At 42.1% G+C, this 25,803-nt stretch overlaps 1 protein-coding gene across 1 annotated transcript; it reads right to left on the reverse strand.

The window, feature by feature from the left end:
• Positions 1-297: 297 nt before the first annotated feature.
• On the reverse strand, positions 298-25,614 carry LOC140737055 (leptin receptor gene-related protein). The gene is made up of 4 exons (XM_073063184.1): positions 25,485-25,614; positions 10,329-10,404; positions 6,803-6,989; positions 298-2,609 (listed from the first exon to the last, which is right to left on the reverse strand). The coding sequence occupies exons 1-4, from the start codon at positions 25,498-25,500 to the stop codon at positions 2,493-2,495; spliced, it is 396 nt and encodes a 131-aa protein (XP_072919285.1). The 5' UTR covers positions 25,501-25,614; the 3' UTR covers positions 298-2,492.
• Between the last annotated feature and the right edge of the window lie 189 nt (positions 25,615-25,803).

Consider the following 25,803-nt stretch of genomic DNA (forward strand, 5'->3'; position numbering starts at 1 on the left):
CAGTCTGCCAGACTACAATACAATCACCCTTGTCTGCAGGTTTGATGACTGGTCCTGTTACTCCAGCTCCTCATAAGCAATGACCCAAGTATGGAAATAGCAATAAATTGACTTGCGTCACTCATATCAGAAATAAGATATACTTTGCTATATAATTGGATAATTGACATGAGACCCCACTGCTAAAATAAAATGGAAGATTTAAACTGCTTCCAACCACTTTAAAATGGTTACTATCAGTGTTAAAATGGGAAGATACTCCTGTTCCTAATATGAACTCCTGGAACATGTAATCAATTCAGGTAACAAAAAATTTGCATTTTATTAGTTTACATTTAAATTTAAACACAAAACTGTATAAGAATCAATTTGAGATACTATATCAGCCAAATACATCATTCTACAATTAGTTTAGCTTACAAGGTGTGCAGTGGAAAAAGTATTGAAAATTTATTGACAATAACATTCAGTAAACAATTCACATACAAAAGTTTAAAAGCAATCTGTGGCATTTGAAGCTTACAATATTCTTACACAGTCATAATAAGAAACTTCAACCAAAGGGAACCCCATTTAACAAAAAATTAACCCCTGCCTCCACAAATAAATCTATTTAAAATATCTTCTAAATTTGAAGATCAATAATTAATGCTATTCTTCAACTTTTACTTGTATCAAATGACCAACAGGAATAGTCAAAACAAGTTTCCAACTTAGTGCAACATTTAAATGATCTGAAGGCAAGGAACTGATTCATGACCTGTGCCCTGCCAGCATACAAATGAATAATGAATAATTTTGCACACAATATTTCAGTTTCTATACATGCAAAAGGACACTATTTAAGATGGGCATAATCTTCATTTGCAATTTACAATTTTAACATTTACCAGAGACTATGGTTTAAGATAGTAAATACACAAATAACAAAATGGGAGAGATAACTGACTTCAGAATGTTTTTCTCCAATTAGCTTTTGGCTGCATTTCAAGTAACAAGGCCAAATTTAATCCAGGAAATATTAACTACATATATGGAAACCATGCCTTTAAATACTTAATGCCAGCATTCAATAAGCATACAAATATCATATTAGACATTCATCTAATATTATGAAACACTAGCCTTTATAATTTCATTTGACATATGCTACAATATGTAGTCAAAGCTTCTTCCAAAAAAAACATGCTCCATGGATAAGCCTGTAAGTTACAAAATCATTCTGAAAACAAAATATAGAAATTGTCAAGATGGTCACATGCTTTAAGTTTAATGTATTTCTTATTCTTGTTTCCATTTGGGAGAACACAAGTCAATGTATTAACAGTAGTAGGCACAGCATGGTGCCAATGAGTTACCACAAGTATGGCATTTAACGCTGCATCTATACATACATCTTTGGGCTTGGCTTAATATTGAAATTAAACCTTTCATGAAGGGTATACAATATCGATAATTTACTGTGAAATTATTGGTTACAAATACCACATAATGTAATCAGCTTCAATGTTCCCATAGCCCCATCACATTCTTTTTAGATACCTAAATTTCAGAAGTCTTTCTCCACTAGGTACAACATGTGTGTAGTGGAGATATTCCTTACATTAATGTTAATACATAGAAGATACAATAAATGTTCGTTTTAGTCAAATAATCCTTTCTTCAAAATATGAGACAGTCAGCATTAGAAAGGGTAGAACACTTAATACAATGGTTGTCAAGAATTTTTGAGTAGTGCTTCTGTTTCTAAGCATTTCAAACCTCTTTTTGTCTTGCATATAGCGACAAAAAGAAAAAGATCCTAGAGATCTTAAGGATATCTTAAATACATTGCATTTTAAGTTGTTAAAGCACTATGAACTTTTATATAAGCATTTCAAAATGGCAAGACAAACTCTGAAAGAGCAAATGGTGACATTCTATTCATTGGAAATAATATGTAGATGCTCAAGATTTATTGTAAAAGCTCTGACATCAAGGTAAATGCCAGGTCAATAATGAAGGCCTCTTGCTTAAAAAGAGGCAGAACAAATAACTAACTAGTCAAGAGGATTTATACCTCTCTATACCTCCAGAGTGGGCCAATGGTAAATCCCCCAGTCAAATTCAACTAACAACGCCACCAATCATATCAGAACTCCTCCATTAGTTTTACTTTTGTTTATACAATGTATTAAAATGAAAAATCTGATGCATGTTTCAAGAACTAAGGAGTATGTTTTCCTCTCATCGAAGTAGATGCTATCATGCACCCTATCATGCACTTTGTTCATTGGTCAACACAGGTAAATATTTGCAAAGGCCCAGCTTTTTGTTCAAATAAAATCACAGATTAGCACAGACCTAGGTCATGAAGTAACTAAATTTAATATACAAATGAATCTTGGGTTATTTTTGAATGCTGCATTTACAGATGGTACACACTGCACTTTAGTTGGAGTTTTAGTAGGTTCAGCATCAAAGGGTCATCATATTCAGGGTTCATTGCAAAACTACCATTGCTCCCAACTAAAGTCATCCCCTCTACCAAACACTAGGAAAAAGCCCAAAATGGTGAGAAAGATTACTGCATTGCCTGCCAGCACGAGTCCACAGGCTCCCCACTGGATCTGAAATATGAAACACAGGACAGCAGTCTCAACACAATAGGTTTTAAAAATTGAACATTACCTGTACCCTACTGCAGCAAGCACATTCAAATAAATGTTTCTGCAAAGTTGTTATTCATTGCTGGCTTAGTTCTGATCTGTTCATGTTCTTACTCTCCATAATGAAGAAAATTATTCCCAATGAATTATTCTACATACTGAAGTAACTACAGAAGTATGTAAATGGGCATTTTTAACTGATACTTCAAATGAAGTGATTAGTTTTTACTTCAACATATGATTGGATTACATAGCAATTCAAAAATAGTAAAATTTATGTTTATGTTTTAACTTGAGGTGCATCAATTTCAGAACCATTTTTATTATATTTTTGGTGATACATTTCATAAACCTTGAAATAAATTTTCATTTTGAACATAAAGATATAGGGACTGATGACTGGAAATAAATCTACTGTCGTTTCAGATGAGATTTATATCATTTAAGGAATTTCTTAGGGAAAATACTAAGGGATCGTCTTGGACTCACTTGGAAACACAGAGGTTGATAAAAGATAGTGTGGCTTTATGCAGTATAATTTGATCAATTTCTTTTAAAGGGAAGCAACCAAGAAGATTGATGAAAGCCGTGTGATGTAAATTATTTATATGGACTTTAGTGGTAACACAGGTGGATAGGTTGCTGAAGAAGGCATATGGCACACTTGCCTTCATAGGTTGGAGCACAGAAAATAAAAGTTGGAGATTATGTTGCAATTTTACAAAACACTGGCTGGGCCATACTTGTCCAGTTTTGCACTGAACAACTTTAGTTTATGGGAGAGATTGGACAGCTTTTTTGCCCTGGAGCAAAGGAAGCCAAAGGATGATTTGACCAAAGTGCGTAAGATTTTATCAAGCACAAATAAGGTACACAGTCAGAATCTCTTTTCCAGGCTAGGCCTATCAAAAACAATGGGACATAGGTTAATATAACAGAAAGGAGCTTTAAAGACGATTTGAGGGGGAAGTATTAAATTCTCATAAAGTGTTTGGGGGTAACCCAAGGGAAGGAGGGGGGAGGCATAGCAACTGGGTCCTCTGGCACTGAGGCATGCATGATGTTGCGGGCATCATTAAATTGTGGCTGAAAGAAGTTTATAGCTGGGAGCTTAATATCCGAGCATACATTTTGCATCAAAGGAATGGGCAGGTAGGCAGAAGTGGTGGGATGGCACTGTTGGTAAAAAAATGAAATCAAATCATTAGAAAGAGGTGACATAGGAATGGAAGCTGTAGAATCAATGCATGTCGAGGTAAGAAACTGCAAGGAAAAAGACCCAGATGGAAATTATATACAGACCTCAGAACAGTAGCAAAGATATGGCCTACAAATTACAATGAGAGATAGAAAATGCATGTCAAAAGGGCAATGTTACAATTGTCAAAGGGAGGTCAATGTGCAGGAGGATTGGAAAAATCAGGTTGGTGATAGATCCTAAGATAGCTCTTTAGAAAAGCTTGTGATTAAGCACACGAGGGAATTAGCTATTCTGGACTGGCTGTTGTGCAATGAACTGGAATTGATTAAAGAGCTTAAGGTAAAGGAACAGTGATCATTATAAGACAAATTCATCCAGCAATTTGAGAAGGAGAGGCTAAAGTCAAATGTATCAGTATTACAGTGGAGTAAAGGGAATTACAGAAGCATGAGAGGGGACTGGCCAAAACTAGCATGGATGACAGCAGAGCAGCATGGCTGACAAGAAAGGTCAAAGCCAAAGAGAGGGCATATAACAGAGCAAAAATTAGTGGGAAGTGAAAGGATTAGTAAGCTTTTAAAAACTAACAGAAGACAAATAAAAAATTCATTAAGGAAAAGATGGGCTATGAAGGTAAGTAGTCACTAATATTAAAGAGGATATAAAAAGTTTCTTCAGATATACAAAGAGGCAAAAGTAGATATTAGACCACTGCAAAATGATGTTGGAGAGGTAGTAATGGGGGACAAGGAAATGGCAGACGAACTAATTATGTATGTTGCACTTATTTTTCGCTGTGGAAGACACTGGCTGTATGCCAGAAGTTCAAGAGTGTCAGGGGGCAGATGTGAGCGAAGTTGCCACTACTAGGATGAAGGTGCTTGGGAAACTGAAAGGTCTGAAGATAAGTAAGTCACTTGGACCAAATGGTCTACACCCCAGGAAGTTCGAAGCAAGTTCACAAAAATGATTCCGGGATTGAAAGGCTTGTCATATGAGGAGCATTTGATGGCTCTGGGCCTATACTCACTGGAATTCAGAAAAATGAGGAGGGATCTCATTGAAACCTATCAAATGTTGAAAGACCTCTATAGAATGGATGTGGAAAGGATGTTTCCTATAGCTTGGGAAATCTAAGATCAGAAAACATGGCCACAGAACAGAGAAACATCCAGTTAGAACGGAAATGAGTAGGAATTTCTTTAGCCAGACAGCGGTAAATTAATTTAATTTATTTCCACAGCTGAACGTGGAGGTCAAGTCATTGGGTAAATTTAAGGCAAAGTTAGGTTCTTGATTAGTCAGAGCATGAAAGGATACAGGAGCAGGCAGGAGATTAGGGCTGAGAGGGAAATGGATCAGCCATGATGAAATGGTAGAGCAGACTCAATGGGCCAAATGGCCTAATTCTGCTCCTATCGCTTATGGTCTAGAACCTGATGCCAAATACGGTGGTGGAGTTAGATACATTATTTTTAAGATAGTTTTAGATGGGTACTTGAAAAGGCAGGGAATAGGATACAGGCCTAATGTAGAGAAATGGGATTAGTGTAGATGGACAAAAAGTTAGCATAAATGTGATAGACCAAAGGGCCAATTTCAGTGCTGTGTAACTGTATGAAAGAATTAGTAACCCAGTCTTTGCAATTTCCCTATCTTCATCCATGCTGTTATGTGAATGGTATGAAGAAAAGAACAAAATAGAAGAATTTTAAAAACTGGATTTTAAAAGGTCATTTGTCTTCAAGCTTTAATTGTTTTGTAATCTACAAATGCCGTCTGATATGCTGTCCCAAATTTGATACTAATTTGAAATTTTCAGTATAGAGTCTATTAACTGGTACACTAATCAAATGCAAATACATATTTTAATAACACATTATTATATTATACCCATGTTAAGTCAGCATGTTGGAAACAGTAGTACATGAATGTAAATCTCAAACATGCAGTATCTGACAAACTTAGAAGAAATTATTAAAATGTATTCATTTATAAGCTATTCTGCTTCAATCTGGATACCTTGGTCTATTTCTGTATTTTATTTTACATAAATGTCAATCGCCTCAATAACATTAACCATAATGACTGTCAGTTCTTACATGTACAGAAATACCACCCAGTGCTCCCTAAATTACTTAGACATCTTTTTGTCCATCCACACTAATCCCATTTGTCCACATTAGGCCTGTATCCTACTCCTTGCCTTTTTAAGCGCCTGTCTAAAAGTATCTTAAACATAATGATTGTATCTGACTCCACCACCATATCTGGCAATAGTGAAACAGCAGTAATGACATCCAAATAAATATTGGGAAGATCCAGTCACTACCAAAAGAACTGCTTTTCTCAGTCATAAACTCCATCTCCCTCTCTGGATACCATTTCCAATTAAACTAAATTGTTTGTAACCGTCCTATCATATATCACCATGTTGCGTGAATGACTACTGAGCCGTAGCATCACTAAGACCACCTAATTCCACCTCATTAATATCACAAGAACCTGTCCAGCTCAACTTCAACCTTTAAACATTGCCCTTATCCCTATTTCACTACATACTAGGTTGATTTGATTTTATTTAAAGCCACACTGCCCCAGCAACCCGACAACCCTGATTAACTGTAACCTAATTCCGGGACAATTTACAATGACCAACTGAAGTACCCGGTAGGCCTTTGGACTGAGAGGGGAAACCGGATCACCTGGGGAAAATCCACGCATTCCACGGGAAGGACGTACAGAGACTCCTTACAGAACAGTGCTGAAATTAAGCTCTAAACTCTGAAATGCCCCAAGCTGTAATAGCATCGCACTAGCCCCTTTGCTACTGTGGTGGCTAGACATATTTCCACCTAGCACAAATATCCTATTCTTGACCAGCAGAAAATTACAAATAGGTGATAAGCTAGAATGACAAGACAGTTTTCAGTCAGGTTTAGGAAGGACTTACCACTGAAACTCGAGCAAGTATTATTGGGAGCCCAAAGGCAGAAACAACAATCCCTGTGGTGAAAAAATACGCAAGTTCACGACAGGCGCTGCTTGCTGCATCGGTGTCATCACCCAATCTTCGTGCAATAAAGCTCGGGATAGGTGACAGGAAGTAAAATATCAGCACAAACAAGGGCCAATAAATGCTGCAGTGGAGTTAAAAATGAAAAGGAAAAATAATTAAAATAGGAAGATTTAAACCTTTATAAATTCCACTGACAAAGGGGCTTGCATATGTCTCTAATTGAAACCAGGTTAACATTTCATAAAACCCTCTCACATACTTTTAAGCCTCTTAAAAGAGGGAACTTAAATTAGTAGTCAAAATATAATTAGAGCTGAAAGGTAATAAGAAATTTAGACAACAAATTTGATGTTTGAGATCTTCAAATCATAGCAAATGAGCGAGCAACTGAGAGAAAGCTTGAACACCAAGTTAACAAGAAGTGATTACACTGCATTCTTGAATTGGTTATTACTTAGTCAAGTAACATTCAGTGGCCATTTTATTAGGTACCTCCTGAAGCTAATGAAGTGGCCATTGAGTGTATGCTTGCAGTTTTCTGCTGTGAAAATCTATCCACTTCAAGGTTCAACTAGTTTTACATTCAGAGATGCTCTTCTGCACACTACTATAAAGAGTGGCATGGTTATTTGAGTTACTGTCACCTTCCTGTCAGCTTGAACCAGCTTGGCCATTCTCCTCTGACCTCTCTTATTAACAAGGGGTGTTCACCCACTGAACTGTTAGTCACTGGATGTTTTTTGTTTCTCACACCATTCTCTGTTAACTTTAGAGACTGTTGTGCATTAAAATCCTAGGAGGTCAACAGTTTCTGAGATCCTCAAATCACCCCAACAATCATTCCACTGTCAAAGTCACTTAGATCACATTTCTCCCCTGTCCTGATATTAGGTCTGAACACCTGAACTTCTTGACCATGTTTCCATACTTTTGTGCATTCAGTTGCTGCCATATAATTGGCTAATTAGATATTTACATTAACGAGCAGATGTACAGGTGTAAAGTGGCCAATGACTGCAAACTTATCAAAGTACGTATATAGTATGTTACAATATACTACCTTGAGATTCATTTTCTTGCAGGTATTACAGGAAAATAGGGAAATACTAAAGATTATAAACGACAAAAATAAAACATAAAAACTGAGAAACAACAATGTGCAAAAGAAGACATTGTTCAAAACAAAATAATACCGAAACATGATTTGTGGAGTCACTGAAAGTGAAGCTGTATGTTGTGAAATCAGTTCGGAGTTGTGATGAGTAAAGTTGTCTTCAACAGTTCAGGAGTCTGATAGTTATAGGGTAATTACCACTACTTTATCATTTCCTGTCAGTCACTTTATGTACAGACACTCCTGTGCATGGCATAACTTCATGAACATACAATCAATGTGTATAAGCTACCTTATGTACTTAGATTTATTGTGCTTTTTTATAATTGCATTCTTTATCTTACTGTGTTTCTTTTGTGCTGCATCAGATCCAAAATAACAATTATTTCATTCTCCTGTACATTTATGTACTGGAAACGACATCAAACAATCTTGACGACATTAAACCATTCCTGATGTGTGATCCAAGGCTCCTGTTCCTCCAGCCCGACGGTAGTAGCACAGTGGAGGTTGCTGATGATGGATGTTGCTTCCTTATGGTAACGGTCCATGTAAATGTGCTCAAAAGAGGGAAGGGCTTTGCTTGTGATGCACAGGGCTGTATCCACCACTTTCTGTAGACCTTTCTACTGTCAACTTCAGCATACTTTGATCTTCATTCCTTTCAAATACTGATTCTTTAATGGCACAGGTCTTGTGCTTGCACTGTGCAAATATTCTCTTACTTACATTTAACAGAAATGCAGTTAAATTATCAAACTGGAATAAATGGTAAGGCAAAGAAGACTATGTTGGAACAAGAAAGAAAACAAGGAAGAATTGTTGGGTGAACGAATAGTTTCTGTTCTACTGCAGATCATAATCTTTCCTGGGGGCTTTCCGATTGCTTGCTTGGTGGCTGGAGGTGGCTGGCTTTTTACTGAAATAAGTGGGGGAGGGAGAGGGCCGATGCTATGTGTGGGGGGGGGGGGGGGGGTTCTAATGTTTTTACCGTCACTTATTCTTTAGGATACTCTGTTTTCATGGATGTCTGCAAAGAACAAGATTTTAAAGTTGTATATTGTATACCTTCTCTGATATTAAATGGAACTGTTGAAAACATTGGAGCAAAACATCAATTTGTTTGAACTAGAGGCACAATAGAAAGTAATGAATAAGGGGACATAGTTAAGTGTGGAAAAGATATAAGATTAAGTATAAGAATTTGATTGGTAGAAAAGAGGCAACTGACATCAGATCTGTACCTTGTCTCCTACCCCAGGCCTAGCTTTTCCCCAAATACCTGCAAAATGGCAAAACATAATGACTTGCTTGCCGTCGAACTGGAACATCTTCTAATAATCTGTTCACACCATCAAATTCTGTCCTTTCCAATGCTTTGCCCTTTTCCCAGTTCTGCTGGATCCACTAAATTTCACATATAAAGAATTGCATGTATTTTCCAATTCCAGGACCACCATCAAATTTCTCTTACCATAAGTTCACCCTTTTAGCAGGTCTTAAGCCATGTCAGACTGCATTTCCAAATATAACAAAATCACCACCAACACTGATAAACTCAGGACACAATACTACTAAGCAGAACATTATCCTTGGTCCAAAACTTATTTGTAGTAAGTTGGCTAGAAGTGTATTTAAGTCAGAAAACCTGTATTTTTGTATAACAAGATTAAAATGTACAGTTTTTTTCCCCCCATTAGCTACATCTGTTCGGAAGCTAGGAATTACTAGCATCTACCCATTTCCAAACTTCATTCATTAACTAAATGACTTTAAAACATGTCTACTTACAACAATTAGACTTTGGGCTTAACCAAGAAAATTCATGTTCAAGATAAACAAATTGTGGTTATATAGATATGTTCTGGGTTATATAACATTGCTCTTGAGATAACACACGTCATTCTATTTTGAAACAAGGACAAATTCAGTAAAATATATTTTTCAGTTTTGCACTTTTTTTTAAAACTCCAAAGCTGCTCCTTTCCAGAAAATGGTGGTACAATTCAACTAATTATCTCTGTTTCTTATCACATCAATCAAGCACAAAATCTTCATGTGTGTGCTCTAAACAGTTTCAAGTTCATGAATGATCCTTACTTAACCTCAGCCAGATTATCACACCTCTGCATGATTTATTGAACAGTAATCAGGACACCTAATGGTTCAGCCTGCTGTTCTACACAAATATGAAAGCAAAACTGCTGAAGAGAGGTAGCTAATTACCACTGAATGTAACTTTTGATTCCTAAGAAACAGTCCTAAGGCGGGAACAAGCAACATCCACAGAATTAAAAGAAACATTATTTTCTTACGAGGGTTTAAATGAAAAAGTCAGAATCTTACCCATATTGTTCAAGGGCACATCCCAACATGAGGAAAGTCAGGCCTATCGCACCACTGAAGGATAAACCAACCAGAGCTGCAAATAAAATGGAGGGGGCAAGTCATCCAATTATGTGTCTTATCCATCATTTACAAACTATTTACATAATGTGGATATTAGACAATCTCAGTGTTTCCATGTGACGAGTTTCACTGAAGGTTGTTCACGATGATTACTGAATCTTCTCCCAATTTGAACTTCTCTTCTATTACACATGTAATGAATGCCATAATGGATTGCATTTCTCAAATTCCTCATCAATCTCTGCCTTTCAAGTGAACAGGAAATAATTTATCACAGATTTTGTGGATGTGAGAAGGACACTCGCATGGTTTGTTGCCTCACAGGTGCCAGGGTCCGGGATGTCTCTGACCGGGTGCATGACATCCTGGTACAAGAGGGAAAGCAACCAGAAGTTGTGATACATGTTGGTACCAACGACATAGGCAGGAAGCAGGATGAGGTCCTGAAGTGTGAGTTTCAGGAACTAGGCAGAAGGCTGAAGAACAGGACCTCAAGGGTGGCATTCTCAGGATTGCTGCCAGTGCTACGTGATAGTGATGGCAAGAATTGGAGGAGATGGCAGTTGAATGCGTGGCTGAGGAGTTGGTGCAGGGGGCAGAGTTTTAGATTCTTGGATCATTGGGATCTCTTCTAGGGAAGGTGGGACCTGTACAGATTGGATGGGTTGCACCTAAACTCGAGGGGGAGCAATATCCTTGCAGGTAGGTTTGCTAGCATGGTTCAGGAGGGTTTAAACTAATTTGCAAAGAGAATGGGACCCGGAGCAATAGCGCAGTGAAAGAAGTGCATGGAGTAAAGCCAGATCTAACATATAGAGAGGCTTTGAGGAAAGAGAAGCAGAATAAAGGGTGTAAAGGTAGTAAGGTAGAAGGGCTAAAGTGTGTGCACTTAGATAGATAGATAGATAGATAGATAGATACTTTATTCATCCCCATGGGGAAATTCAACTTTTTTTCCAATGTCCCATACACTTGTTGTAGCAAAACTAATTACATACAATACTTAACTCAGTAAAAAAATATGATATGCATCTAAATCACCGTCTCAAAAAGCATTAATAATAGCTTTTAAAAAGTTCTTAAGTCCTGGCGGTAGAATTGTAAAGCCTAATGGCATTGGGGAGTATTGACCTCTTCATCCTGTCTGAGGAGCATTGCATCGATAGTAACCTGTCGCTGAAACTGCTTCTCTGTCTCTGGATGGTGCTATGTAGAGGATGTTCAGAGTTATCCATAATTGACCGTAGCCTACTCAGCAATGCAAGAAGCATCAGGAACAAAGGTGATGAACTGAGAGCTTGGATACATACATGGAATTATGATGTAGTGGCCATTACAGAGACTTGGCTGGCACCAGGGCAGGAATGGATTCTCAATATTTCTGGATTTCAGTGCTTTAAAAGGGGTAGGGGAGGAGGGGTGGCATTACTAGTCAAGGATACTATTACAGCTACAGAAAGGGTGGGTAATGTAGCAGGATCCTCTTTTGAGTCAGTATGGGTGGAAGTCAGGAACAGGAAGGGAGCAGTTACTCTATTGGGAGTATTCTATAGACCCTCTGGTAGCAGCAGAGATATTAAGGAGCAGATTGGGAGGCAGATTTTGGAAAGGTGCAAAAATAACAGGGTTGTTATCACGGGTGACTTTAACTTCCCTAATATTGATTGTCACTTGATTAGTTCCAAGGGTTTAGATGGGGCAGTTTGTTAAGTGTGTCCAGGATGGATTCCTGTTACAGTATGTTGACAGGCTGACTAGGGAGAATGCCATACTAGATCTAGTATTAGGTAACGAACTGGGTCAGGTCACAGATCTGTCAGTGGGTGAGCATCTGTGGGACAGTGATCACTGCTCCCTGGCCTTTAGCATTATCATGGAAAAGGATACAATCAGAGAGGACACCAGGAAAATTTTTAATTGGGAAAGGGCAAATTATGAGGCTATAAGGCTAGAATTTGCGGGTGTGAATTGGGATGATGGTTTAAGTGTCTCTTGCAGGATGTTAGGGATAAATTTGTCGCGGTGAGGAAGATAAAGAATGGTAGGGTAAAGGAACCATGGGTGACAAGTGAGATGGAAAATCTAGTCAGGTGGAAGAAGGCAGCATACATGAGGTTTAGGAAGCAAGAATCAGATGGTGAGAATGTGAAGAGGGTAAGGGGTACGTGTAGAGGTGATGAAAGGCCAGCACTGGATATGACTGGGCTGCAGACCCTATTTGACCCTAATGAGGACACTGAGGAGGAGGAGGAGTAGCAGGTCCCTTCGTTGGTGAGGGCTGCGAATCCCGCCCCGCCTGTACCTTCGGCACCTTCCACCCCCCTGTGCCCTTGACCCATGATCGCACCCCCCCCCCACCCCATGCACTCCCGACTTCCCTTTTCGGGATTGTCAGCTCCAGTGCAGGAGTTCCAGATGACCGAAGAACTCCCCACTCGCTATAACCACCATGAGTCCCTTATCAGATTTGCGGTGACCCCCAATTTGGGCGTCAACCTGGCAGGAAGGGATATACTCTGTCGTTTCCATCTCACTGTCACCTGCACCAGTGATGGTCTCACCCTGACTGAACCTCCTACCCACTGGGCGTTCTGGCTTCACGTTCCCCAGCAATGGTGGGCGTTGGACCTCGCCAGTCACCCTCGAGTCCCCATACACTCCCCATGTGACCCTTACGTACGACCCTTCAGGACGCTCAGAAGTCTTGGCAGCCTTATTCGCCCCACACTTAGGAACTGAATTCCCAATTTCAGTCTTTGCCATTGTGACTGCGGAGGCAGGCATAGCCTTAGCCACCCATGTCCCTGACTTCCTGTGGCAGCAATCCCCTAGAATAAGCCCTCATATAACCCTCCGCGTAAATGAGGGTCATGCAGCTAAGGAATTGGGCCCTGCCGTCTTTAGGATGCTGCAGCAGGCAGACCCTTCCCTGACACGAAACCCGCAGGAAGTGGAAAGTGGTAGCATTCTTTTTTTCAACAAGCAATGTGACACCTCAGGGACCCTGCACCACCATCAGCCTCCGACTGACCCCTGCTGCGAACCCCCCCGAGATATGGGCAACCTCCAAGACCAACGTAGGCCTTACCCCGGTAGCCCCTGTCCAGATACAGGTAAAGCCCAACTCACGATTGCCCCGGATCCCGCAGTACCCTCTCAAATTGGAAGCTGTTCAGGGTGTCCACCAGCTTATTACCTCCTTCTTAGAACAGGGCGTCTTGGTCCCCTGCCTTTCGCCCTGTAATACCCCGATCTTAGCAGTGCCAAAGCCCGGACGCCCTGAGTGGCGCCTTGTGCAAGATTTAAGGGCAATTAATGACATAATCCCTCCCCTCCATGCCGCTGTCCCCAACCCCACAACCATTCTGGGCCAGATACCCGCTGCTGCACGATGGTTCACCATTATAGATTTACAACACGCCTTCTTCTCCATACCCTTACCTGAGGATTCACGCTACTTATTCGCCTTCACTTTCCAGGATCGCCAATACACCTGGACCCAACTTCCCCAGGGCTTTAGGGACTCCCCCACTATTTTCTCACAGACCCTTTGTGGCCAACTGAAAGACCTCACCTTCCCTAAAAACTCAGTGCTCATCCAGTACGTTGATGACCTGCTTTTGGCTAGCAACACTCAGTACGCCTGTGAGGACAACAAACTATCTCCTCCATGCCCTACATTCCCTGGGATACGTGATTCCTCTGACAAAGGTAAACTCTGCGGCCAGACCTCCAGGACATTGCTTGTCCTCTGTCTCCCCAGACGGTGTCCAGCAATCAGGTTATGCCATTGTGACCCCACACACCACCTTAGAGGCGGCAGCCTTCCACCTACCAGTCTCGGCCCAACAGGCTGAGCTTTTCGCCCCCACTCGCGCATGCATCCTCGCCTCGGGTCAGACAGCCAATATTTACACAGATTCACGTTATGCATTTGGGGTCGCTCACAATTTTGGCACACTATGGGCGCAGCAGGGCTTCCAAACGTCGGCTGGCAAAAGCATTGCCAACGGCCTCTACATTGACAATTTGCTCAAAGCCATCCAGCTCCCCAAGGAGCTTGCAATTATTAAACGTGCTGCCCACTTATCCGATGACTCTCCCGTTAGTAAAGGCAATGCCAGAGCAGACCTGGCAGCCAAGCAAGCCTTCTCCTCTAAAGCAATGACTGTGGATTCGGCCCCACGCCTTCTGCCTGCCAGGCAGCCGGTTGATAGCCCAGGCATATCCGACATCGCGCGATTACAGGGGGACGCCCCTGCGACAGAAATTGATGTTTGAAAAAAACATGGTTGTATCATTAATAACGCAACGGGCCTCTGGCAGACCCCAGCAGGTCAGATTTGTATTCCTGATACTCTCCTGCCTGTCCTGGTCGACCGCCTCCACTCTGACACTCACCTCGGCCAGGAGGGAATGTGTATGTTGTTGTCAAAAACATGGTGGTCCCCCAGTTTGAATGAGGCAGTGGAGAGACGGGCAAAGGGTTGCTTAATTTGTCAAAAAGTAAACCCGAGTAAATCTATTAGATGTGATAAAGGGTGCACCCCAACCCCAGCAGGGCCGTTTGACACATTACAAATGGACTTTATCGAGTTACCTAAGGTAAATTGTTATAAGTACTGTTTGGTTATAATCGACATCTTTAGTAAATGGATTGACGCCTTCCCCACAACGAACAACAAGGCTTCCAAGGTAGTGCAGATGCTACTGAAAGAAGTTATTCCTCGTTTTGGTATCCCACAAAGACTATCATCTGATAACGGCCCGCACTTCATTGGGAAAGTAAACAAAGAACTCTGCGAAATACTAAAGATTGAACAACAATTCCACTGTGCCCACCACCCCCGAGTCGCAGGAATCGTGGAACGTGCAAACGGCACCCTGAAGGACAAACTAACTAAATTGACCCTTGAAACAGGACTAAATTAGCTTAAAGTCCTTCCCCTGGCACTGTATCATATGCGCATTACACCTCAAACCGGTACCGGGCTGACTGCTGCTGAAATAGTTTACAGGCGGCCAAACAGAACCCCATGGGGCAGTGACCAAAACCCCCCACCAATACAAGTAGATCTACAAGTGATGGGCGAGGAACTGCAGTCTCTTAAGTCCCTACACACTCAGGTGAAGGAAGCCTCAAGACCCGTTCCTGACAGAGAAGGCGAGTGGCAGGGAGCAGAACCAGGAGATTGGGTGTTAATAAGAAACTGGGATCGACCCAAGCTGGGACCCCGGTGGAAAGGACCATACCAGGTCCTCCTGCAGACCCCCTCTGCTGTCAGGGTGAAGGGACAAGAACGTTGGATTCATCTGAGCGATTGCAAGCGGTGGACCTCGGACTCGCTAGAAACCACAGATAAATGAAGGAACTGATAAACAGACTTCATTGAACTGTTGTGTGTTTAAATTCCTTTTTCCTTGTGGTGTCACATCGTTGAAATTGTGCTCTGGCAATGGAAGGTAGGATGCTCTTGGTTATCTATATTCTTTTAGGGATAGTGGGGTATAGGACAGAGGTTGAGGGACAACTGGACGAGGAACCAAAACCCCTAAAAAGATCGAAGGGGGACATTTCAAGGCAGAAAAGGGATTGGGGTTTCCCCAAAGGCCCCACCCTTGGAAGACCCTCCCCGGAGTTTATAAGTGGCAACTATTTCCAAAACGTGCACAAATGACTGTATGGCACTACAACCATTGTTTGCTATCCCCACCCCGCCAGTGTCTCCTCGCTCTTTACCGTTTTCCCGCACTGGGACCGTGTTGATCAGCCCTTCCAATGTGCCCCCGCCAGCAAAACAATGCCTGAGGGAAAGAGGGTGGAACTCACCTATGACTCTTCCACGGCCCCGGTCGCGGACTGTTTATTCCCCCCGTCCAACAGGTGGATGAGAAAGGATCTCTGGTGGGAGGGGAATCCCAAGCCCCCGAAAGGTGACCGAGTATATGAGAACTGCTTCTTCGGAACAGGGTGGGGGTGTTCAGACGTGTATGTCTCAAAAAAATGTTGCCTGCCTCTCCAAGCCCTGTAGGAAAAGGGAGTGTCACCCCACCAAGGACCCCTTAGGGATCTCTTGCTCTTGCCATGAGACAAAGTGCCAGTCCCTGGCCAAGGGAGTGCAACTTCTTTGTGGGGAGGGGAGCCGCACCCACCTCCGAGTCAACGATCATGTATTCCTACGACCCAAGTATCGCAGGGGTGCCAAACGAGTGTACGCCCCTCCCGATATAGCAGAATGGAGTGATACCATACACCTAAAGGGTTAGGGTTGCACTGAGACCATGTATACCCTCCCGAGGTATTTTTTATTCTACAACGGCATTGCCACCAACTTCCTGAAGTACCCTTACCCCTCCTCGGTGGCCTATGGCACCCTCCTCCCTACAGCGGTCCCTTGCCCTGGAACTTGGGGTCCCTCACGCCGCCCGCCTGGGAGGTACAAGAGAGAGGTCTCCCAGGAATTTTGTGCAAATTACCGATTCCTGACCACCCTAACCGCAGGTCAGGTGGCCGGATATGGGGCAGCTGCCTTTTTCTCTTTGGGGGCATCAGGAGCCGCTATGGCGGCCCACAATCGGAACTATCTGGCCTGTGGTCTCATGAGCCTCGGGAACGCCAACAGGGGAGCATTAAGACTCATAACTGACAGCCTTAACCAACTGCGTCTCTTCTCCATGCAAAACCGCTGTGCACTTGATTATCTCCTCGCCAGGGAGGGGGGGCTCTGCGCTATCGTAAAGGACAAATGCATAATGGGGCTAGACGATGCTACCGCCAACATAACACGGTACAAGAACAAAATAGATGAACAGTTAGGATCCATCAAGGAAGGAACAGGTTGGGCAGGGTGGGGGGGATTGGGGACTAAGTGCGTGGAAGGACTGGTTGATCAATGGGGCTATTTACGCGCTGATGGCTATTATCGGGATTTTTGTCTCTATCGCCGTTGTTAAATGTGTCCTAAACCACATGATGGCCTCATTAGGGGACCTGCTGCCGGCTAAGCCACTGATGATAATGCGGGCAACCGGCGAGGCCACCGAACTCCTCGAACCTGCACCAGAGGATTTTCACGATATTGACAAGTGATCATTTCATGACCATAGGAGGGAATAAGAATGTGAAGAGGGTAAGGGGTACGTGTAGAGGGGGTGGGCGAGGGGTAAGTATAGCAAAATATGTAGACAGGATAAGAGAGAGGTACGTCATTGGGGAAGTAAGGAGAGGTAGCTAAAATAAGGTGCCAGGCCAGACGTGGAGACCACAAGGAAAAGGGAACCTGCAACCACAAGACAATGTGCTTGGCAAAGTATTTTGAGGATACCTATTTCAAGTGTTTTGAAGTGTGTCAGTATTAATTTTAAGTATTACGCTTTAACCTTTGCTAACTCTGAGTATTTCGCATGCTTAGCTATGCAATAGCCAATCAATTGATGAATTCGAATCGGTAACCATATTTGCGAATGTAGTACCCTGCTTATGGGTATAAGTATGACCTTTGTAAACCGACAAATTGGGAGTTGGCTACCTTACGCCCGAAGTGCGTGGGGCTGCGAACTCCTCTCTGAATAAAAACCGTTTCAGAGGTAATTTTGTGTCTCTGGTGTTTTTCCTCAACTGAGCAGGTAACAGTTACAGGGTGACATGGGTCTATTGAGGAATATAAGGTGGCAAGAAAGGAGCTTAAGAAGGGGCTGAGAAGAGCAAGAAGGGAGCATGAGAAGGCCTTGGCGAGTCGGGCAAAGGAAAACCCCAAGGCATTCTTCAATTATGTGAAGAACAAAAGGATGACAGGAGTGAAGGTAGGACTGATTAGAGATAAAGGTGGGAAGATGTGCCTGGCAGCTGTGGAAGTGAGCGAGGTCCTTAATGAATACTTCTCTTCGGTATTCACCAATGAGAAGGAACTTGATGATGGTGAGGACAATATGAGTGAGGTTGATGTTCTGGAGCAGGTTGATATTAAGGGAGAGGAGGTGTTGGAGTTGCTAAAATACATTAGGATGGATAAGTCTCTGGGGCATGATGGAATATTCCCCAGGCTGCCCCACGAGGCGAGGGAAGAGATTGCTCAGCCTCTGGCTAGGATCTTTATGTCCTCATTGTCCTCGGGAATCGTACCGGAGGATTGGAGGGAGGCGAATGTTGTCTCCTTGTTCAAAAAAGGTAGTAGGGATAGTCCGGGTAATTATAGACCAGTGAGCCTTACATCTGTGGTGGGAAAGCTGTTGGAAAAGATTCTTAGAGATAGAATCTATGGGCATTTAGAGAATCAAGGTCTGATCAGGGACAGTCAGCATGGCTTTGTGAAGGGCAGATCATGCCTAACAAGCCTGATAAAGTTCTTTGAGGTGGTGACCAGGCATATAGATGAGGGTAGTGCAGTGGATGTGATCTACATGGATTTTAGTAAGACATTTGACAAGGTTCCACACAGTAGGCTTATTCAGAAAGTCAGAAGGCACGGGATCCAGGGAAGTTTGGCCAGGTGGATTCAGAATTGGCTTGCCTGCAGAAGGCAGAGGGTGGTGGTGGAGGGAGTACATTCAGATTGGAGGGTTGTGACTAGTGGTGTCCCACAAGGATCTGTTCTGGGACCTCTACTTTTCGTGATTTTTATTAACAACCTGAATGTGGGGGTAGAAGGGTGGGTTGGCAAGTTTGCAGACGACACAAAGGTTGGTGGTGTTGTAGATAGTGTAGAAGATTGTCGAAGATTGCAGAGAGACATTGATAGGATGCAGAAGTGGGCTGAGAAGTGGCAGATGGAGTTCAGCCTGGAGAAGTGTGAGGTGGTACGCTTTGGAAGGACAAACTCCAAGGCACAGTACAAAGTAAATGGCAGGATACTTAGTAGTGTGGAGGAGCAGAGGGATCTGGGGGTACATGTTCACAGATCCCTGAAAGTTGCCTCACAGGTAGATAGGGTAGTTAAGAAAGCTTATGGGGTATTAGCTTTCTTAAGTCGAGGGATAGAATCTAAGAGACGCAATGTAATGATGCAGCTCTATAAAACTCTGGTTAGGCCACACTTGGAGTACTGTGTCCAGTTCTGGTCGCCTCACTATAGGAAGGATGTGGAAGCATTGGAAAGGGTACGAGGAGATTTACCAGGATGCTGCCTGGTTTAGAGAGTATGGATTATGATCAGAGATTAAGGGAGCTAGAGCTTTACTCTTTGGAGAGAAGGAGGATGAGAGGAGACATGATAGAGGTGTACAAGATATTAAGAGGAATGGACAGAGTGGACAGTCAGCACCTCTTCCCCAGGGCACCACTGTTCAGTACAAGAGGACCTGGCTTTAAGGTAAGGGGAGGGAAGTTCAAGGGGGATATTAGAGGAAGGTTTTTCACTCAGAGAGTGGTTGGTGCGTGGAATGCACTGCCTGAGTCAGTGGTGGAGGCAGATACACTAGTGAAGTTTAAGAGACTACTAAACAGGTATATGGAGGAATTTAAGGTGGGGGGGGGGATATATGGGAGGCACGGTTTGAGGGTCGGCACAACATTGTGGGCCATAGGGCCTGTAATGCGCTGTACTATTCTATGATCTATGTATATCCTGTTCCAACTCTTTTCCCCCTCAATCTTAAAACTGCAGAATTAAATACATTAAAGGGTTTGTGTTGAAATATGCATACTTTTGAACACAAACTAACTTTAAATCTTACTAGTGGCTGACACTCAAGTCTTGGTACTTTCAGACAAATTTGATTAACAATCTTGAATTTAAAGAAAAAGTCATTAGCAATGATGACCACAAATCTGCCATCCTTACTAGTCTGGCCTAACTGCAGTTTGAGACAAACCAATATGATTGACACTTAAAAAGCTCTTTGAAATCTATCAATAAATATATTGAAATTCTGATATTTATGGATTGGACTGTAGTTCATATTGGCTTCTTTCAGCTCTATGTTTTTTCCATATTCTTACCATTCTTTCTTGTTATGTATTGGGGGCTGGGGGTTGGGTGATCTGTTAGTTTTTGTGCGAGAGAGGGGTTGGGGTGTTAGCAGTTTGTTAATTTTTGTTTCTTTATCTTTTTTTATCTTTATCTTTAGCTGGGAATTGCTTGCTCTGGACCGCCCAACCTGGTGGAGCAGGACCACTAAAGGAGCGTATGCAGCAGAAATCAGACGCACCGCAGAGGCTCAGAGGAAACGCGCTGCGCGCAAGGCTTGAGCTACCTCCACTTCCACTGCAGCACCTACCCTCATGTGTCCCACATGTGGGCGAGCTTTCAGGGCCCAGATTGGCCTCACCAGTCACCTCCGGACCCACGGTCACAAACCCTCCACCTGACAGAAGTCATGGTCGTCTTCGACTCCGAAGGACGAACAACAACACAACATCTTTTTGTGAAGGGGGGATTGACATCTTTCTTTCAACTACTTGTATGGTTTTTGTATTCTGTGGCTATCTGGAGAAGTCAAATTTCACAGCTGTATTCTGCATACATTGATAATAAAATGAACCTTTGAAATATATCAATAAATCACCAAGTTCCAGTACAATTAGGGATGGAAAATAAGTGCGAGCCTTACAAAAATGATACCCAAATTCTGGAAGATGTATAAAAATAATCATCAAGATTCAGCATGTGCACTACACAGAAAATGCCTACATTATAGCTGATCAGGTGTTGGAAGTTTGCCCTTACGATTTCACAAGTAATTACCCAAAGATTTAAGAAATGGAATAAAATTTGCTCTTACAAAATAGGGGGAAAATAAGAATCAAAAAACTGTTTTTTGTTCCATCTCAGTTCAACTGACTCATGTGCAAGTGAGACAATTTCACATAACAGAATATTGTGCTATGGATAATTTTCTAGGAATGCAAACTTCCCATTATGTGAGGCATACTATAACATTTTTCAAAGTATTGTGGATTTACTTAACATACAACATGCTCCTGTATTAACTGCAGAAACAGTGTTCCAGTTTGAATTATAATAAAAGAAACAGAATAATGTTTTGGATATACATGATGTGTTCTTCTTTTCAATGATTTGAACAGCACATCTATTCCTCCACCACAGATTGTTACAGGAATTCCATGAATCCTCAGTGTGAAATCCATCATGTTGCTTGTACAGTCATGTTCATTTGTCATTACAGATCTCTAATTTGATAACTGTATTTCTTCTACATTTCATTAGCCTAATTCCTCCAAACCTCTCAACCCTTGAGCATCCTGCATGCTACTGAGTAATATTTGTTTTCAACAAATTGCATGCTTCCATCAATCTGAGCTTTTCCTTCTCTAGAATAGTAACACCAAGATCAAGAATGGTGACAAACCCCTTCCCACCCCTCACATTAACCTATCACCAAACTTTGAGTTTGGTCCAGTGCAAACATTCAGGCTGAAGCAAGAAATTGCAGAACCAAGTCCACTTTACAACTTGAGAATTCTCCTAGTGAATATTTTAGTATGCTTTGGTGGAGGAGCTTGGAACATAAGTGGCAGTTTGGACAGCTCCTCAAACATCTTTGGTAAAGAAGGGAGGCTTTAGCCTATCACATAGAAACATAGAAAATAGGTGCAGGAGTAGGCCATTCGGCCCTTCGAGCCTGCACCACCATTCAGTATGATCATGGCTGATCATCCAACTCAGAACACTGTACCTGCTTTCTCTCCATACCCCCTGATCCCTTTAGCCACAAGGGCCATATCTAACTTCCTCTTAAATATGGCCAATGAACCGGCCTCAACTGTTTCCTGTGGCAGAGAATTCCAGATTCACCGCTCTCTGTGTGAAGAAGTTTTTCCTCATCTCAGTCCTAAAAGGCTTCCCCTTTATCCTTAAACTGTGACCCCCTCGTTCTGGACTTCCCCAACATCAGAAACAATCTTCCTGCATCTAGCCTGTCCAATCCCTTTAGAATTTTATACGTTTCAATAAGATCCCCCTTCAATCTTCCAAATTCCAGTGAGTATAAGCCTATAAGGTTAACCTTCAGGGTATACTGCACAAGGACTCCCAAGTCCCTTTGCAACTCTACATTTTGAATTCTCTCCCCATATAAATAATAGTCTGCCTGTTTATTTCTTCTACCAAAGTGCATGACCATACTTCACTTCCCTGACACTCTTGAATGTCCAGTATACTGCAGACATCTTTCATCTGTGAATACTGATGCAAGATGTGCATTCAGTTTCTCTGCCATCTCTACATCTCTCATTACAATATCTCTAGCGTCATTTTCTATTGGTCCTATCTCTACCCTCAACTCTCTTTTACCCTTTATATACTTAAAAAGCTTTTAGTATTTTCTTTGATATTAGTCACCAGCTTCCTTTCATAATTCATCTTTTCCTTCCTAATGACCTTCTTAGTTTCTTTCTGCAAATTTTTAAAAGCTTCCTAATCCTCTATCTTCCCACTAGCATTGGCTTCCTTGTAGGCCCTCTCTTTTGCTTTTACTTTGGCTCTGACTTCACTTGTCAGCCACAGTAGTGTCCTTTTTCTACTCAAAATTTCTTCTTATTTGGAATATATCTATCTTGCACTTCCCTCATTTTTCACAGAAACTCCAGCCAATGCTGTTCTGCTGTTCTTCCTGCTAGTGTCCCGTTCCAGTCAACTCTGGCCGTTTCCCTCTCATGCCATTGTATTTCCTTCATTCCACTGAAATACCAACACATTGGAAATTAGTTTCTCCTTCTCAAATTTCAAAGCGAACTCGATCATATTGTGATCACTGTTCCCCCTAGAGAACCTTAACCTTAAGCTCTCTTATCACTTCCAGATCATTTCATTGATGGGAACACCTGACTCCAAATAGCTTTTGTGGAAGGGATTACCCCAGAGGTTCACATGGATTTTTGAACTAGACTGTAATTGTTTAAGCAGTGTACTCAGCATTGATGAAAAGTAATATGATTGTTTGTGTGTTATTAGTTTAGGCAGATTGTGTTTGTCTATTATTGTGACTTAGATGAAGATCAGACCACATTTTACGAGCAATTAATACAAAAAAAACAGGTAATTGCAGAGGGTTCAGAAACTTTTTCTTGCAATTATACCTGGGTGACTGTCGGAAGGGGGCAAGGAAATAGGCAGCCTGTGCAAAGTACCCCTCTGGCAATTCTCCTCAGGATGTATACTACTTTGGATACTGATTGGGGGGGTGGGGGGGGGGGCGGAAATTGACCTACCACGGAAAAGCCACAGTGAGCAGGTCACTGGCACTGAGTCTGTCTCTGTGGCTCAGAAGAGAAGCAGGGAAAAGAGGAATGCAGTAGTGTTAGGGGTTTCCAGTTAGGGGAGCAGACAAAAGATTCTGTGGATGTAATAAAGACACCCCGACGGTAATTTGCCCCCCAGGTACAGGGTCAGAAATGTCTAAGGTCATGTCTACAGCATTCTAAAGGGGAAAGAAGAACAGCCAGAAGATGTGGTACATATTGGAACCAATGACATAGTTAAGAAATGGTAGGACGTCCTCAAGAGAGAAAAACAACCACTGAAATTTACAGTTTAATTTCTTCCACTAAGCCAATACTTAACCAATATTCTCTTGGCTCCTGTGTTATCACGGTTAACCTTCTCCATTATCTCCAGGAATTCAATCATTTCAGCCAAATACAATTTGCTTTAAGAAATCTTTTGATTTAGCCACTCCATTTATTGCATCTGGCAAGTTATCAATAACATGTCCATCAAAATACTAGACTGTCTGGTTCCCTCTAATGTCACTATTTGCCTGATAAACTGTACAGCATGGACAGCAATATCTTTCAATAAAAATATGAGAAGGTCAATACCTCACCACAATTTTTGTTCTGAAGAGCCATACTCAACCATTCAGAATATCAAAGAGAAACCGGACCCTGACATCCTATCTGACTCAAAACTGAGTTTCACTCCCAAACTAAATATATCACTTCCTATGTATAATAATACTTATTTACACCTTATGGGCGGAAACAACCAATTACAGCTTTGTCACTTCTCAGTATGACTATTCCAGTAAGCTTCCGGCTGAAACCTTTCTCCCGCCGTACATAAACTCAAAACAAATTAAAACACTGCTGCCCGTATACCAACTCATACCAGCCTACATTATCTTCACATTAGTTATCTGTTTTAAGAGCTGATCAACATCTCTGTAACCTTTTCCACTCAAAAAAATTCTACCCGTGGAGTTTATCAACTTATTAGTTTTTCATTAGCAGCTTTCAGTAGCATTCACTGCCCAAGTCTCTCTGTATCTGAATCCCTGAATTAAAATCCAGTTCCTTTATCAAGCTTTTGGCCAAACACGTCTCTCTATGGGCCTCAGATACCGATTTGTGTAAGCAACTTGAGAAATTGGCTCTACCAAAAATGAGTTACAGCTGAAGATCTTGAGGAAGAATCCTCATCCACACTCAACACATCTTTTCTTAACTGATGAAAAACTAATTGCTTATTTGAAATATTCTTTTCCTCACGGTAGTGAGAACCACAATCAGTATTTAACCCCGTTAAATAAAAACCGAGCAAATCAAAACATAAACTGCTGGAGAAACTCAGTTGATCAGTCAACATCTGTAGAGGGAACTGTCCATTTTCCTCCAGATGTTGCCTCCAACAGTTGTTTTTATTGCTCCAGATTCCAGCATCTACAGTCTCTTGTATCTAACGTTTCAGAGCATAAATAAGAAGGAAATTGCCTTCACTAAAGACTGTTTCGGCTTGAAGATATTCCATCATCAGAATGATACTGAGTGGTATACAGCATCAGAGTTCCATCTCAGATACTAAGCCTGTTCCACTATGAACCTACACAAGGGAAAGAGGGACTACGCCCGACTCTCAGTTGCAGGACAGGAACTCCCGCTGTTGTCCTGTACGACTGACACTCATTGACAGGGCTTCACGAGTGAAGAGCGGCACTTGGGAGGAGTTCCGCTGCTGACCAACAAGATCCAGCTTCCCAGGAGAAGCCGAGGTTTTTCGCTGTGAATATGACGACAATGTGATTTCCGACCGAGCGGGGACCGACCCCCGTCATCCCAGTGAGGCCTCTACTATATCTGAGGCCTCACTGCGAGATTCCAAAACGCAGTTTCGTGGGCACTGTTAAGGCGCATCCTACCTTTGATCCCCGCCATCTTCCTGCTGATCCAACTCTGCTGTCACCCTTCCCCTACCAACCGAAAACCATCCAATCAGCGACGCTGCCACGGCGGCAGCCAGCCAACGCGTACCACCCTTTCACCAATCAGCAAACACTGCAAACCATCTGACCAATAGGCACTCGCAACCTGCCGGAGGATTTGCCTTTTATTACTGCAGGAGCGGAGGTCACCAATCCACGAACCGTTCAGGCTGAGTAACCAATCATATGGAAGATCAGCCCGTCAATCATCTTGAGGGTACAATCTCGCTACTTGGCTGAATTCTTGTTTGCCGAA

This window comes from Hemitrygon akajei, chromosome 12 (assembly GCF_048418815.1).
Source record: "Hemitrygon akajei chromosome 12, sHemAka1.3, whole genome shotgun sequence".
NCBI lineage: Eukaryota > Metazoa > Chordata > Chondrichthyes > Myliobatiformes > Dasyatidae > Hemitrygon > Hemitrygon akajei.

Coding starts and splice junctions, on each gene's coding strand:
- LOC140737055 (XM_073063184.1), bottom strand. Junction 6,990..10,328: donor TGTGCCCTTGAACAATATGG/GTAAGATTCTGA, acceptor ACTCCACTGCAG/CATTTATTGGCCCTTGTTTG. Junction 2,610..6,802: donor TACTTGCTCGAGTTTCAGTG/GTAAGTCCTTCC, acceptor TTCATATTTCAG/ATCCAGTGGGGAGCCTGTGG.